At 36.8% G+C, this 13296-nt stretch overlaps 1 protein-coding gene across 2 annotated transcripts in view; it reads left to right on the top strand.

The window, feature by feature from the left end:
• SLC13A1 (solute carrier family 13 member 1) overlaps window positions 1-13296 on the top strand; it is a 102082-nt gene that overhangs the window by 75057 nt on the left and 13729 nt on the right. For both annotated transcript variants that reach the window (XM_069588290.1, XM_069588289.1), the window contains one exon: window positions 695-851. In XM_069588290.1, the coding sequence (XP_069444391.1) occupies window positions 695-832 (138 nt within the window). In that variant the 3' untranslated portion in view covers window positions 833-851. The remainder of the gene's footprint in view (window positions 1-694; window positions 852-13296) is intronic.

Here is a 13296-nt window from a genome sequence, read left to right as displayed (position 1 = left end):
TTAACACAGAGAATGCTGAGATAGGCAAGCTTTCTCTGTAAAGATCCAGAGAGTAAATATTTGAGACTCTGGGTCATAGGGGTCTCTGTAACAACTACCGCATCATAAAAGCAGCCAACAAAAGTATGTACACAAATGGGCAAAACTGTGGTCCCAGGAAGCTTGGTTTACAAAGCAGTTTATGGGCAGGAGTTAGCCAATCTCTGCAATTTGAGATGGTTCAGTGGATACCAGAATAATGATATCAGAGCTAGAAGAATGAGAACTTTGAGAAAGATGAGTGGAAGGGATATTAGATCTCTGGTAAGAGAATATTGAAATGAATATGAAGGATTCAGTTTTCATATAGTGACCTGAAGCATATTCACTGAAATACCAAACCAGAAAACTCAAATCTTGATTTGACCTGAATTGGCAGATTTTTTAAGGGATTTTTCTCTAAGTGTAATGACTTCAGTACATTCCTAAGAGAAACTTCTCTGATGCTCTCCAACTAGATGACATTTAGTTGGGAACAGATTCTTTTTTGGCATAAATGGAAGGACTTGTCTTATGAAACATATAATCGATACTAATCACTTAAGATGCATGTAAATCTGCATATGCCTTCTGCAACAGTATTCCAATTCTCCCAATTTGTTTTGTTTTATTTTCGTTTTTTTGAGACTAACATTCAAGCTCTTTCATATTCAAGGTTAAAGCTGGACTCGGCGTTAATATTGTGGGTGTCGCTGTGGTGATGCTTGGCATGTTTACCTGGATTGTACCTATGTTTGACCTCCATACTTATCCTTCCTGGGCTCCTCCAATTAGTAATGAGACAACGCCATGACAAGCTTGACTATTCTGTGGTGAGTTTCAGAAACCACTACAAAGCCTTCACTGCAAACTTTGGCTCTAGAAAATTGATGATTCTTAAATCGTCCTGGTGTAGTTGCTGTAGTTCCAGTGAACACCCCAAGATCTGTTTTAAGATGCAACCAAGAGCATCTATGTGCCTTCATCAAGAAGCCTTCAGTTGAGATTTCGCTTAAGGACCATATGCATCCTACTTCATCACAAGAATAATTCATAACTTGATCTTCAAAGAAATGAGGTCATTTGCTTCATCTTCCACTTTGGGTTCAGTGTAACATTTCAGATGTCCATTTATTATTACAAAAACTTTCCATGAAGCTAGAAATAGGAAATAAAATATACAAGTTAATTAGGTACTTGTATAAATCATTTCTGTAGTGTTCTAGAGTGTTGTCCAAGGGAATTTTCTGGAAAAAGTCAAAGCTGTGGTCATCTAGTGGTGCAAAAGAAAAGTTTAATCTAAATAAGGTGTACATCCCATCATCTAAAAGAGATTCCAATCAGATTACTCTTGATATAGCTACATACTATAACAATTGAAAGTAAATATATATATATATAACTGAACCCACTAAACAACAGAAAACAGATAAGAATTTCCACTTGATCTTATGGTTCATACTTGCATGATCTCAGTGCACTGAGAAATGCATTTTGTTGCTGTATGGTTAAGGCTTGTTATGATTTCCACCATTAGCACAGTATAGTTAGAAAAGAAAGCTAAACAGTATAGAACTATTAACACATTTGTCTATTTGTGTAGCAGTTTTGCTTAAGCATTTATTTTATTTCATAGTTTTCTGTGATTGTGGGTTTCAGTCTGTCTGCCCTATTTCATAGCTATATAATGTCATATGTAAAAACAAAAGATTAAGAAATTTACATGAGTTATCACTGTTTATACAAGTATAGAAAAAAGTCATATAATTCCAATCCATTACATCAATATCAAAAGAAATACCAGACGAAAATTAAAGAATAAAAGTTGAAACTGTTGATATATTCACAAAAGAGAAAAATAAGTTATCTATGGGGAAACCAAAGGGAAAAAGAACTGAACATTTAAACAAAAGTAAGAAGAAAATAGTGTCCTAGCATTTGGGATATGAAAGATCAAGGTCTACTGGCATTCTAAAATTAAACTAAATGGAAAAAATTCACAAAGCCAAAAGAAAGGTGTACAGTTAGGAAAATACGGAAAAATTAAAACAGAGCAATTCTCATGTTAAAAATAAAATAGAAGACAAGGTTAAAACACACCTTTAATAGCTTCTTTAATTTTCATAGAAGTCCTCAGGGATGGTTTTGTGTGTGTATGTGTAAATAACATTATTTATAAAGTTATTCTTGAAAATTAAATATGATAAACAGGATCTTTTAAGTTATAAATTAAAAAAAGTATATATAATTTTATACATATATAAAATTAAATATTCATGTTCCTTATTTGTTTATTCAGTTCAGTTCAGTTCAGTTCAGTCGCTCGGTCATGTCCGACTCTTTGCAACCCCATGAATCGCAGCACGCCAGGCCTCCCTGTCCATCACCAACTCCCGGTCAATGCAAAATTTATCATTTTTTCAGTAAAAAATGTGTCCATTTAATCATTACAGTATATTATTACTGCTTTGTGTGTATCACCTCTGTTCACCCTGTTTATCTGTTCCCTTACCTATCATATGTTGCACATTTATTTATGATCCACAGTATTTATTACTTTTCTGCCTTTTGCTAGTCATTCAATTTATCACTGTTGAATTATATGATGAATATATTTTCATTATGAAGAAATGAAACAACTTTCAAATTATAATGAGTACATTTTGCTTTCAAGAAAATAATATAAACATTTCAGCTTGAATCATTTTAATGAATTACTTCCAACAGCTGCCAGCTGAGTACAAGAAAAATGATACTTAGTCAAAATTTGTTTAAGTGAGCCATATGGTTCTCTTGTTACATCTTTATGTCTAGTTGATATATCAGAAATGACTTAACTCATCCGTTTCACATTTGTCCCATTTATATCAGAGTTCTCAAGCTCTTTTAGTTTGAGAGGTATGCACTGTCTTTGAAAGTTTCCAACTGACAGCCCAAACAGATGATCAAACAAATCTTTGTCCTCCCACTCTAAAATAGGTATCATTTTTGTTATTTTCTTGAGCTTTACTTAGAGGTTACCTAGAAATCTTTGTCACTTTAAATCTCTGTATCCTGCTCAGGGTTTGGATCTTGTCTAGATAATAGCGGCAGTTTCACTAAATGCCTATTTACTGTCTGTTTCTGCAAGTGCTTGACGGGCTCCCAGGCACACGTGGTTCCTTTGCTTACTTCAACTGCCACTGTAACATGTCAGCACCTAGAATTCAGATTTCCTTCCTTTCAAATGTGGCACTGTTTTCACCCTACCAGGTCTCCAAGTCTTGGTTCTCTCCTTTTTCGGCCTAGGAGATGGGAAGGTAACTTATGAACTGAATTTATTAGCAAAACTTGATAAAACAATATCATGGCACACTAATTGTGTCTGGACATGCATACTACATATTATTATATATCAAAGGTTATTATTAGATATTTTATTATATCTTTGCCATAGCTAAATATTTAATAAGATTTTTAAAATTAATTTATTTATTTTAATTGGAGGCTAATTACTTTGCAATATTGTGGTGGTTTTTTCCAAACATTGACATGAATCAGCCATGGGTATACCTGTGTCCCCCATCCTGAACCCCCCTCCCACCTTCCTCCCCATCCCATCTCTCAGGGTTGTCCCAGTGCACCAGCTTTGAGTGCCCTGTTTCATGCATTGAACTTGGACTGATCATCTATTTCACACATGGTAATATACATGTTTCAATGCTATTCTCTCCAATCATCCCACCCTTGCCTTCTCCCACAGAGTTCAGAAGTCTGTTCTTTACATCTGCATCTCTTGCTGTCTTGCATATACGGTCATCATTACCACCTTTCTAAATTCCATATATATGTATTAATATACTGTATTGGTGTTTTTCTTGCTGACTTACTGCACTCTGTATAATATGTTCCAGTTTTGTCTAGTTCATTAGAACTGACTCATTCTTTTTTATAGCTGAGTAATATTCCATTGTGTATATGATTCTTAGTGATGACACTTTTGTTCCAAAGTTTTTTTGATCTAGCTAATGCATGACTATTCTCTTATGTGTGGATTTTTCCTAGTTAAGTGTTTTTAGTTTTAGAAGGGAGAGGATTGTACTAGCAATGAAAAAGTAAACTCAAACAAATGGTCAGTTTTATTACTGTAACATAATACACAAATAAAAATAGTTTAAATTGTTACCCTAGGGCAGCATCAGCTATCTTATTCCCAAATGAAGTACTTTAGGCAAAGTAATAATATACGAGGTAAATTTTAAGTCATGCAAATATCAAAATAAAGGTACAGAGCAAGATCAGACTAGTCCAGGAATAAACACTAAAAACAGCACAAAAATAAAGTAGAAATTGAAAGTTTTTTCCAAATATGAGGACCTTCATTTGTCTAGAAAGAAAAAGATGTGGGGTTTTATAGAAAGAAAGAAAGAAAACGACTTTTCTTAGTGACAGTATAGTGGTATAGATATTGGAGGACAGAGGTGGGGAAGATCTTAAGAGCAAATCATAATAAATATTTTATAAAATGCGTTACTGTGTCAGCAAGAATAATAATAATAATAGAAGTCCTTAGGAGAGAAGTTTGATTTAAAGAACCAGCAAAAATCCAGAGACTTAAGCAAGGACTGAAGACAGAAACTGCTAATCCCTAGAGATCTTGAAATTTTCTTTGAATAAGTATACAGGGAACAAGGGATGGGAGACCAAACTAAGACCCAAGCAAGTTAGGGGTTAAATGGAAAATTACATGGAGACAGGATATCATCTCAGTGAAAATGAGAGAAGAAAAAACCTCCACTTTATAGAGGGAAGCATGAGGAATTTTAATGTTTTGGCCTATGCACTTGGGGAGGAGTAAAATCTCCTTTGAAAATGTATAACCACACAGGTTGGGGGCCTAAAGTCTCAGTATCAGTGTTGTATAAGAGACTTCAACCTGAAATTGCATTTTAAAGCAATCCTGCTGCTGCTGCTGCTGCTAAGTCGCTTCAGTCGTGTCCTAGGTTGATAGTATTCCCAGGTACCTGGCAAAAAAAATAAAATGAACACTGTTTTTCAACTTGAGGCTCAAAGAACTTTTTGGTTTATCATCAAAACTCATAAATTCTGCCAAAACATTAAGTTTTTTGTGCAAGAAACAACATAAACAAAAGAAATAGAATCCAAAGTGCAAAGAGAGCATATATACTAATTACAAAATAAAGCATATAAAGTGAAGATGCATAATGTTTGAAAATATAAAAGAGGATCTTGGATATATATTATAAGTATGGTAAGCAGAATTCTAAAAATGTCCTCTTAATGTCTCCTAATTATTCAGTCAAATATTAATTTTTGTACTAATATAAAGGGATTTTGCAGATGTGAATGGTGGTGGTTTAGTCACTAAATTGTGTCCAACTCCTTCTGATCCCATAGACTGTAGCCCTCCAGGTTCCTCTGTCCATGGGATTTCCCAGACAAGAATATTGGAGTGGGTAGCCATTTCCTTCTCCAGGGGATCTTCCCAACCCAGGGATGGAACCCGTATCTCCTGCAGGCAGATTCTTTACCACTGAGCCATTTGCAGACATAGTTAAGCTTATTAATCAGATGACCTTAAAATAGGGAGATTGTCTTAGATTGCTGTTCTTCAGTCACCAAGTTGTGTCCCATTCTTTGCAACCCCAAAGACTGCAGCACCTAAGGCTTTTCTGTCCCTTACCATCTCCCAGAGTTTGCCCAAATTCATGTCCATTGAATCAGTGATGCCACCCAGCCATCCAACCATCTCATTCCATCTAATCTTATTCAGGAGGGCTCACTGTGATTATATGAGCCTCCTAAAAACAGAAGAGGAAGGCAGAAGAGTCAGGTGGTAAGATGAGACAGAATGGGAAGTCAGAGAGATTTGAAACATGAAAATTGGATGACACCCCCTCCCCTCCCGCCACACTGTTGCTGGCTTTGATAATGAAAAGGGTCACAAGCCAGAGAATGCAGGCAGTCTTCAGAAACTGAGAATGGCCCTTGGTTAAAACCCAGCAAGGAAACAGAAGCCTCTGTCCTACAGTTGTATGGAACTGAATTCAGCCAACATGATAAGCTTGGAAATAAACTGCTTTTAAGAGCTCTAGTAAGGGTCACAGCCCTGCAAACACCTTGATTTAGTCCACTGAGACTTGTATTGGAAAAATCTGCTAATCTATAGAGTACTGAGATAATAGTGAGTATTGTTTTAAGTTGCTACATTGTGGTAGTTTGTTTGGTAACAACAAAAGACAAATACAATAAGGAACAAGAGACTGCAAAAAGTAACCAGATAGATATGAAAAGCTGTCAAATAGAAATTTTAGATAGAAAAATTATAATGATTTGAATTAAAAACTTAATGAATAGGTTAAATAGCACTATACAAACCAGAAAAGGAAATATGTGAATTTGAAGACATATTTTAAAAAAAATTATTCAGAATGCAACACAGAGATATACAGAACTCTGAAGGGAGTTTAAAAATGTAAGCTAGAATGAGAAATGTAAAATATATTTAATCATAAGTTCAAGAGTAGGTCTCAGATGGTAATGCATCTGCCTGCAATGTGGGAGACCCAGGTTCGATCCCTGGGTCAGGAAGATCCCCTGGAGAAGGAAACAGCAATCCACTTCAGAACTCTTGCCTGGAAAATCCCATGGTTGGAGGATCCTGGTAGGCTACAGTCCATGGGGTCACAAAGAGTCAGACACGACTGAGCGACTAAACTTTCACCAAGAGTAGATAATAAAAAGAAAATGAGAAATGCTGTCCCTGAAGATACAGTGGGTGACAATTTTCCACTATTAATGAAAGAAACAAATCAAGTTTTTTTGAAAGCATAAGGCATCCAGAGCAGGATTTTTAGAAAGGAAATATGCCCTCACCTACATGATAGTGAAATAGTAGAACACTCAAAAGAGAGAGTGTTTAAGCAAACTCCAGGAGACAGTGAAGGACAGGGAAGCTTGGCGTGCTGCAATAAATGGCATTGCAAAGAGTCAGACATGACTTAGACACTGAACAATAATGGCAACAAAAGAAAGAAAAGGACTTCCTCGGTGGTCCAGTGGTTAAGACTCATGCTTCCACTGCAGGGGAAGCAGATTCAATCCCTCATCTGGGAACTAGGATCCCCAGGGCAGCTAAGGTCCCATATGCCACATGGCACAGCCCAAAGAAAGAAAAGATGATAAAGAGAGAAAGAAGACAGACTACACCCAAGGAACTATAGTTAGACAATTAAACCAAGGCTACATCCTCAAAAACAATTGGAAACAGTTAAGAATCTCCAAGTGCTAAAACAAAGAGCTATCAACCTAGAATGATATATCTAGAAAAATCTATGTTTCAAGAATGAAAGAAAACGAAGAAGTTTTCAAACCAACAAAAACTAAGGGAGCTTACCACATGCAAGGCTCATGAAGATACTTCTAAACCATGTATCAAAGGGAAAAGAAAAATAATTCAACACTGAAGGTGTGTCACACAGTAAGATATGGTGAGTAACCAAATCGGTAAACATATGGCTTAAGAAAAAAGCTAGAATTAAAATACTGAAAAAGCATAAAAATGCAAGTTCAAAGACAAAGTATTCTAACGTGGCTCTCAGCTTTCCATTAGAGCAGAACACTTAATTGAACTAAATCCAAGTCAATTTAGTCATTTCAGTGTTTTTTTTCCCTCTATTTCAGCATTTAACTTAGTCAACTTAGGTTTTTGTTTATTAGATACCATATCTTATTCCTTTCTTCTTGCAGTTTTTATCTAACTTCTCTGAACCTTACATATGAAACTCACCCTGGATGAAGCAAGTTTGAACATATGTAATATAGGTTTCATAGCTTTTGCTGTTCTTGCCTACTAATTTTATCATTTCTGTCATTTCTGCTCCTTCTTATTGCTTGATTTTCCTCATTTAAGAGCTATAGTTTTATTCTTTTTCTTCCTGGCACTGTTTTTTTTTTTTTTTTAACTGAGAGCCAGACCTTGTTGATTTTACTTTGTTAAATAGTAGGTATGTTTAAGGTATATTTTTATTTCTATAAATATTTTTGTGTTATTCTGGGTACAGTTATTTGGAAACAATTTGCTCCTAAGATTTCTTGGTAAGATCAAAACAACCTGTACTGGGACTGCCTTTCCCTTGCTGCTGAGGCATCTTTCTTAGTGTTTTACATGATGCTCTGTTACTTTTGAGGTTTTCCACTCTGATTGGAGGGCTTCCCTGGCAGCTCAGATAGTGAAGAATCTGCCTGCAATGCGGGAGAACCGGGTTCAGTCCCTGAGTTGGGACGATCCCCTGGAGAGGGAATGGCAACCCATTCCAGTATTCTTGCCTGCAGAATTCCATGGACAGAGGAGCCTGGTGGGCTACAATCCATGTGGTCACAAATTGTCAGACACAATTGAGCAACTAACATGCACACACACACTCTGGTTGGAGCATGAATTATTCCCAGCACTGTGTGAGCCCTTGTTGATCACTGCATCTAATAATTTTACATGATTATTTCTTTACCTTCAGATAGTCTCCTAACAAATATGCTTTGATCAGTATTCAACAGTATAGAGGACAGGATTTCTGGAGATCTTTCTGTCTATACATGTCTCTCTTCTCTGATACTCTGCTCTGCAAACTATAGCCATCTGTCCTCCCCAGACTCCCAACTCCATCTACTCAACTCAGGTTATCATCAACAGGTTCTGCCTGGACTCCCCCTTCCCTGTGCTATAAGTTGAATCAATCATAGGGCTCAACTATTTCCTTCATTTCAGAGATCACTGTCCTGTTTTGCCTGATATCCAGTGTCTGAAAACTGTTATTTCATAAAATTTTTCTTCTTCTTAGTTGTTTCAGGCAGAAGAGTAAATCCTTTTCCTAATGTTGCATCTTGATAAGAGTGGAGGTCTCTAGAAGAGCCAAATTTAAGTTATAATCCTTTTTACCCCCTAGTAAACTCAGAATCAGGACAAGCTGAGTTAATTGGCTGGTTCTGAAATCTCCAATTTTAATCACTGGTGTACAGTGAAATCTTAAATAAGAGAGTAAATGGTAGATAAGGAGTCTCTATATTGGTATTCGGAGGTAGAAAAGGTTCTTCTGTGAGTGCAATTTTGAATTTGTTGAGTTTGAGATTTATTCAGAATTTATGAGAGAGTCAAGAAAAACTGACTAAAGTCATTTGAATAGTCCAAATGTGAAGCTGAGGACTGTGGTCAGACCTTTATTTTTAGCTTAAAATACGATGTTTCTATAAGATGAAGTGAATCTAGAACATACAAAAACAACATGTAAGAAACTGTTTTTTCTTCAACTTCAATACTATGATAGCTACCTAATATTTATATCCTAAATTGTTTGCTATTTATTTTAACTGAAGTATATTCGATTTACAAGATGTTAGTTTCAGGTATACAGCAAAGTGATTCAGTTACATAGGCATGCGTGTTTCTTTCAGATTCTTTTCCCTTACAGGTTATTACAAAATATTGAGTATAGTTCCCTGCGCAATACTACTACTAAACCTAGGTCCAGCTGCTCACTGCTCAAAAGCCGATACCTGAGAGATAAGTGTTAGAAAAACTTTATTTTGGAGGCCAGCAACCAAGGAATAAGGTGGACTCATGTCCAAAAACCAACTCCCAATTGCCACTCAGGCAGCATGTGTGTGCTCAGATGTTTAGTCATGTCCCACGCTTTGTGACACCCTGCACTGTGGCCTCCCAGGCTCCTCTGTCCCTGAGTTTCTCCTGGCAAGAATACTGGAGTGGGTTGCCATTTCCTCTTCCCAGGGTATCTTCCCAACCCGGGGATCGAACCTGTGTCTGTTGCATCTCCTGCCTTGGCAGGTGGATTCTTTACCACTAGTGCCACCTCAAGGGCAAGAGCTTTGAAAGGGGAACTTCAAGGGTGTATTGGCAGAGGGAGCGGGCAGAGAAGCACCGTCAGCTCTGAGAATCATCTCAAAATCAGTAATGTGGTGGTCTGATCAGTGTCACCTTGATTGTTTCAAGTACAGTTAATCTTCAGTTCTAGGATTAATTCCCATTTTTTGAGGCCAGTTCTCAGATTATATGAAACAGAAAAGCTTCTGTCATAGCTACAATGTGGTCATCTTTCTCCACCTGGTAGGGGCTTCAGTATCTGTAAAACAGCCACAGAGTATGGCTCAGAATACTGCCTATAGTCCTTCAGGACTAACTAAAGTTCCTTGATTTTGTTTAATAACTAAGCTGTGATTATTTTGCCTTGTGTAAAGGCTCAGAGTTTAAAGTATAATAAAGCTCTAAGGCTAAGGGAGTGCTTAAACACAGTAGGTCCTTGTTTATCTATTTTATATAGAGTAGTGTGTATGCATGCATGCTCTGCAATCCCACAGGCTGTAGCTCATCAGATTCCTTTGTCCATGGAATTTTCCAGGCAGGAATACTGGAATGGCTTGTCATTTCCTCCTCCAGGGAATCTTCCCAACCCAGGGATCGAACTCACATCTCCTGCATTGGCAGGCAGATTCTTTACCACTGAGCCACCTGGGAAGCCCCAGTAGAGTGTATATGGTAATCCCCAAATCCTAATTTATCTCTCCCCCATTGTTCTCCTCTGGTAACCATAAGATTGTTTTCTATGTCTTTGAATCTATTTTTGTTTTGTAAGTTTATTTGTATCATTTTTTTTAAAGTTCCACATACAAGCAATATATGATATTTATCTGTCCTACCTCACTTGGTATGATATTCTGTAGGTCCATGCATGCTGCTGCAAATGGTATCTTTGCATTCTTTTTTATGCCTGAGTAATATTTCATTGTATAAATATACCACATCTTCTTTATCCATTTGGAGAAAACCATAATTTGAAAAGATACACACACCCCGATGTTCATCACAGTGCTATTTACAGTAGTCGATACATGCAAGCAACCTACACGTCCATTGACAGATGAACTAATGATATAATTTTAAATTACTATTTTAATTAGAACACAAGATTTCATGGCCATATTTGAAAGTACCTGAGGACAAATATAGTTTCTTGTTTTATGTAAAAAGAATTAGGGGATGTAGAGATTTAAATCTTGGAAAAGTTGTTTAGAAAAATAAGTCAACCTCAAAGTTGGTTCAACCTGAGGAGGCAAGTCTCTGACAGAAGATATGGGCTGATAGGAATACTTTATCATCTCAGTAACAAGGCTTTTTGTGGTTAATCTAACAAATGTTAAATGAATAATAAATAATGGCAGGTTATTCCTCAGGGTTTTGGGAAGTCATTTTTACTACAGTCCTTGACATTCCTCTCCATAAACTTTTACTCTCCATCTCAGTTGGGAAAGTAATTGCTTCCGGTCAGAGTTGGGATATACTGGCTGTTTTCCAGAGTTGGGGGTCTACTGGGTATGAATAGTTCTGTCCTCAGGTATCTGGGAATTGCTTTGGGATGCCCTGAACTTCCTTCATACAGAACCTACTCATGGGTCCTCCTTACAATTTGAAAAGGGTCAGAATTCATCCTCAGAACTGGAATTTGACAGTCTCTATTACCGCAAAGTTGGTTGAGGTTGTATTTGAGATTTAACTTGCTAGATAATTTATACTTCATGTTAAAGCCAGCTTTACAGTTAATATATTCCTGAAGGCCAGTGTTGCTTATATTTACTTCCCCATTTTTTTTTTTTTTAAGCCAAAACTGTAAGGTTGTAAAGAACCTCGGTCTTCCCACAGGAAGAGAAGTCTCATTGGCCATGATTTACATTCTGTCTCCTCTCTCTTTTTTTATCTTCATATATTCACTTGACTAAATAATATAAACAACAAAGAAAAAAAAACTCTATTCCCTAAAACACATTTGAACATTTCTAGTAGCTTACCTTTTAAAATCTGATAGTAAAGTACTCTACAAAATGTAAAGCAAGCTTTCAAGAAAGAGTATTTTAAACTAGCAATCCTTCATGTTTATTCTGAAAATAACATATATGGAAAGCAGGCATGATAACCAAACAATCAAGTACTGGTTGCTATAAGATGCTATTCCATCTTGTGCAGCCTCCTCTGAACTTATTTGCCGAACATGGATACTGAATCTGTAGTTAGGTGGTTCTGTGGATGCAGTAAGAGTGTTCAAAGAAGTTTAAAGTAGTCTTCAAATTTAGATATTGTTTAGTGACAAGACAGAGCCAGCATAGTTTATCCAATTTGACACATTATATAGACAAAGTAATTACGTCAAGGTAAAAAAGCTTAACTTAAAAAGATACCTTTTTAAAGTGTACAGTGTGATGAGTTGATTTTCATATACTCTGTGGAATGATTACGAAGATCAAGATAATTAGCACGTTTATTACCTCATGTAGTTACCTCTGCTTCTGCATGTGTATGTGCCTGTTGTGTATGTGTGTGGTGAGAATGCTTTTTAAACCTAATAAAAATATATATTTTTGAGTGTCTAGACGGAAAGGAAAAACTCATACCTATTCAGTTCAGTTCAGTTCAGTCGCTCAGTCGTGTCCGACTCTTTGCGACCCCATGAATCGCAGCATGCCAGGCCTCCCTGTCCATCACCAACTCCCGGAGTTCACTCAGACTCACGTCCATCGAGTCCATGATGCCATCCTTGCAGTCCAGGGGACTCTCAGAGAGTATTTATAATGTTACTTCCATAGACAGTAGGGTGCCTAGTATCTAAAATCTCCTCCTCAACTCAGGCTGCAAATATTTAGTGTACACCTGTCCTTTGCCTACATCAATGGCGAAAACATAATGAAGACTGTAGAAATTTTCAAGGTTTGCAGAAGTTTTCCTGGACGATCAGCCTTGTTTATTAATTGCTAATTACAAAGTACAGCCTTCCATCTTTTATTTCCCTGAGCTGGGTTCTTTTAAAATCTCAGTTTCAAATGCATTATATCTCAAGTTTTTGAAGAACGATCTTAGTTCCAGTAGGATTCTTAGTGTCTCTAGTGACACAAGTTGGTCAGGTGTAATTTGAGGGACTTTTCAGCATTGGTGATGTTTTGCATTAACTAAGAGTTAAGAGTTTTGTGGAGTAGTTGTAAATATTTCTTACAGTGTTCTAAAGCCTCTCTCTAATAAGAGTAAATTATGGTTAAAAGAAAAAACACAACAAATGTGGAGATGGAGATTGGGATGGCAGATGCTGTTGACAGATTGATTCTAGAAGCACAGGCATCGCTTTCCATCTACACCTGAGCTTTGGTGAACTGAGGAGATGCAAGCAGTGCTCTGCAAACGCAGAGTGATACTGAGCCTCATTTTTCTCTTCCTGTTTTTAC

The sequence above is a fragment of the Ovis canadensis genome, chromosome 4, assembly GCF_042477335.2.
Source record: "Ovis canadensis isolate MfBH-ARS-UI-01 breed Bighorn chromosome 4, ARS-UI_OviCan_v2, whole genome shotgun sequence".
Taxonomy (NCBI): Eukaryota; Metazoa; Chordata; class Mammalia; order Artiodactyla; family Bovidae; genus Ovis; species Ovis canadensis.
Note: the sequence above shows the minus strand (reverse complement) of the source record. Positions and strands in the feature narration are given on the sequence as shown.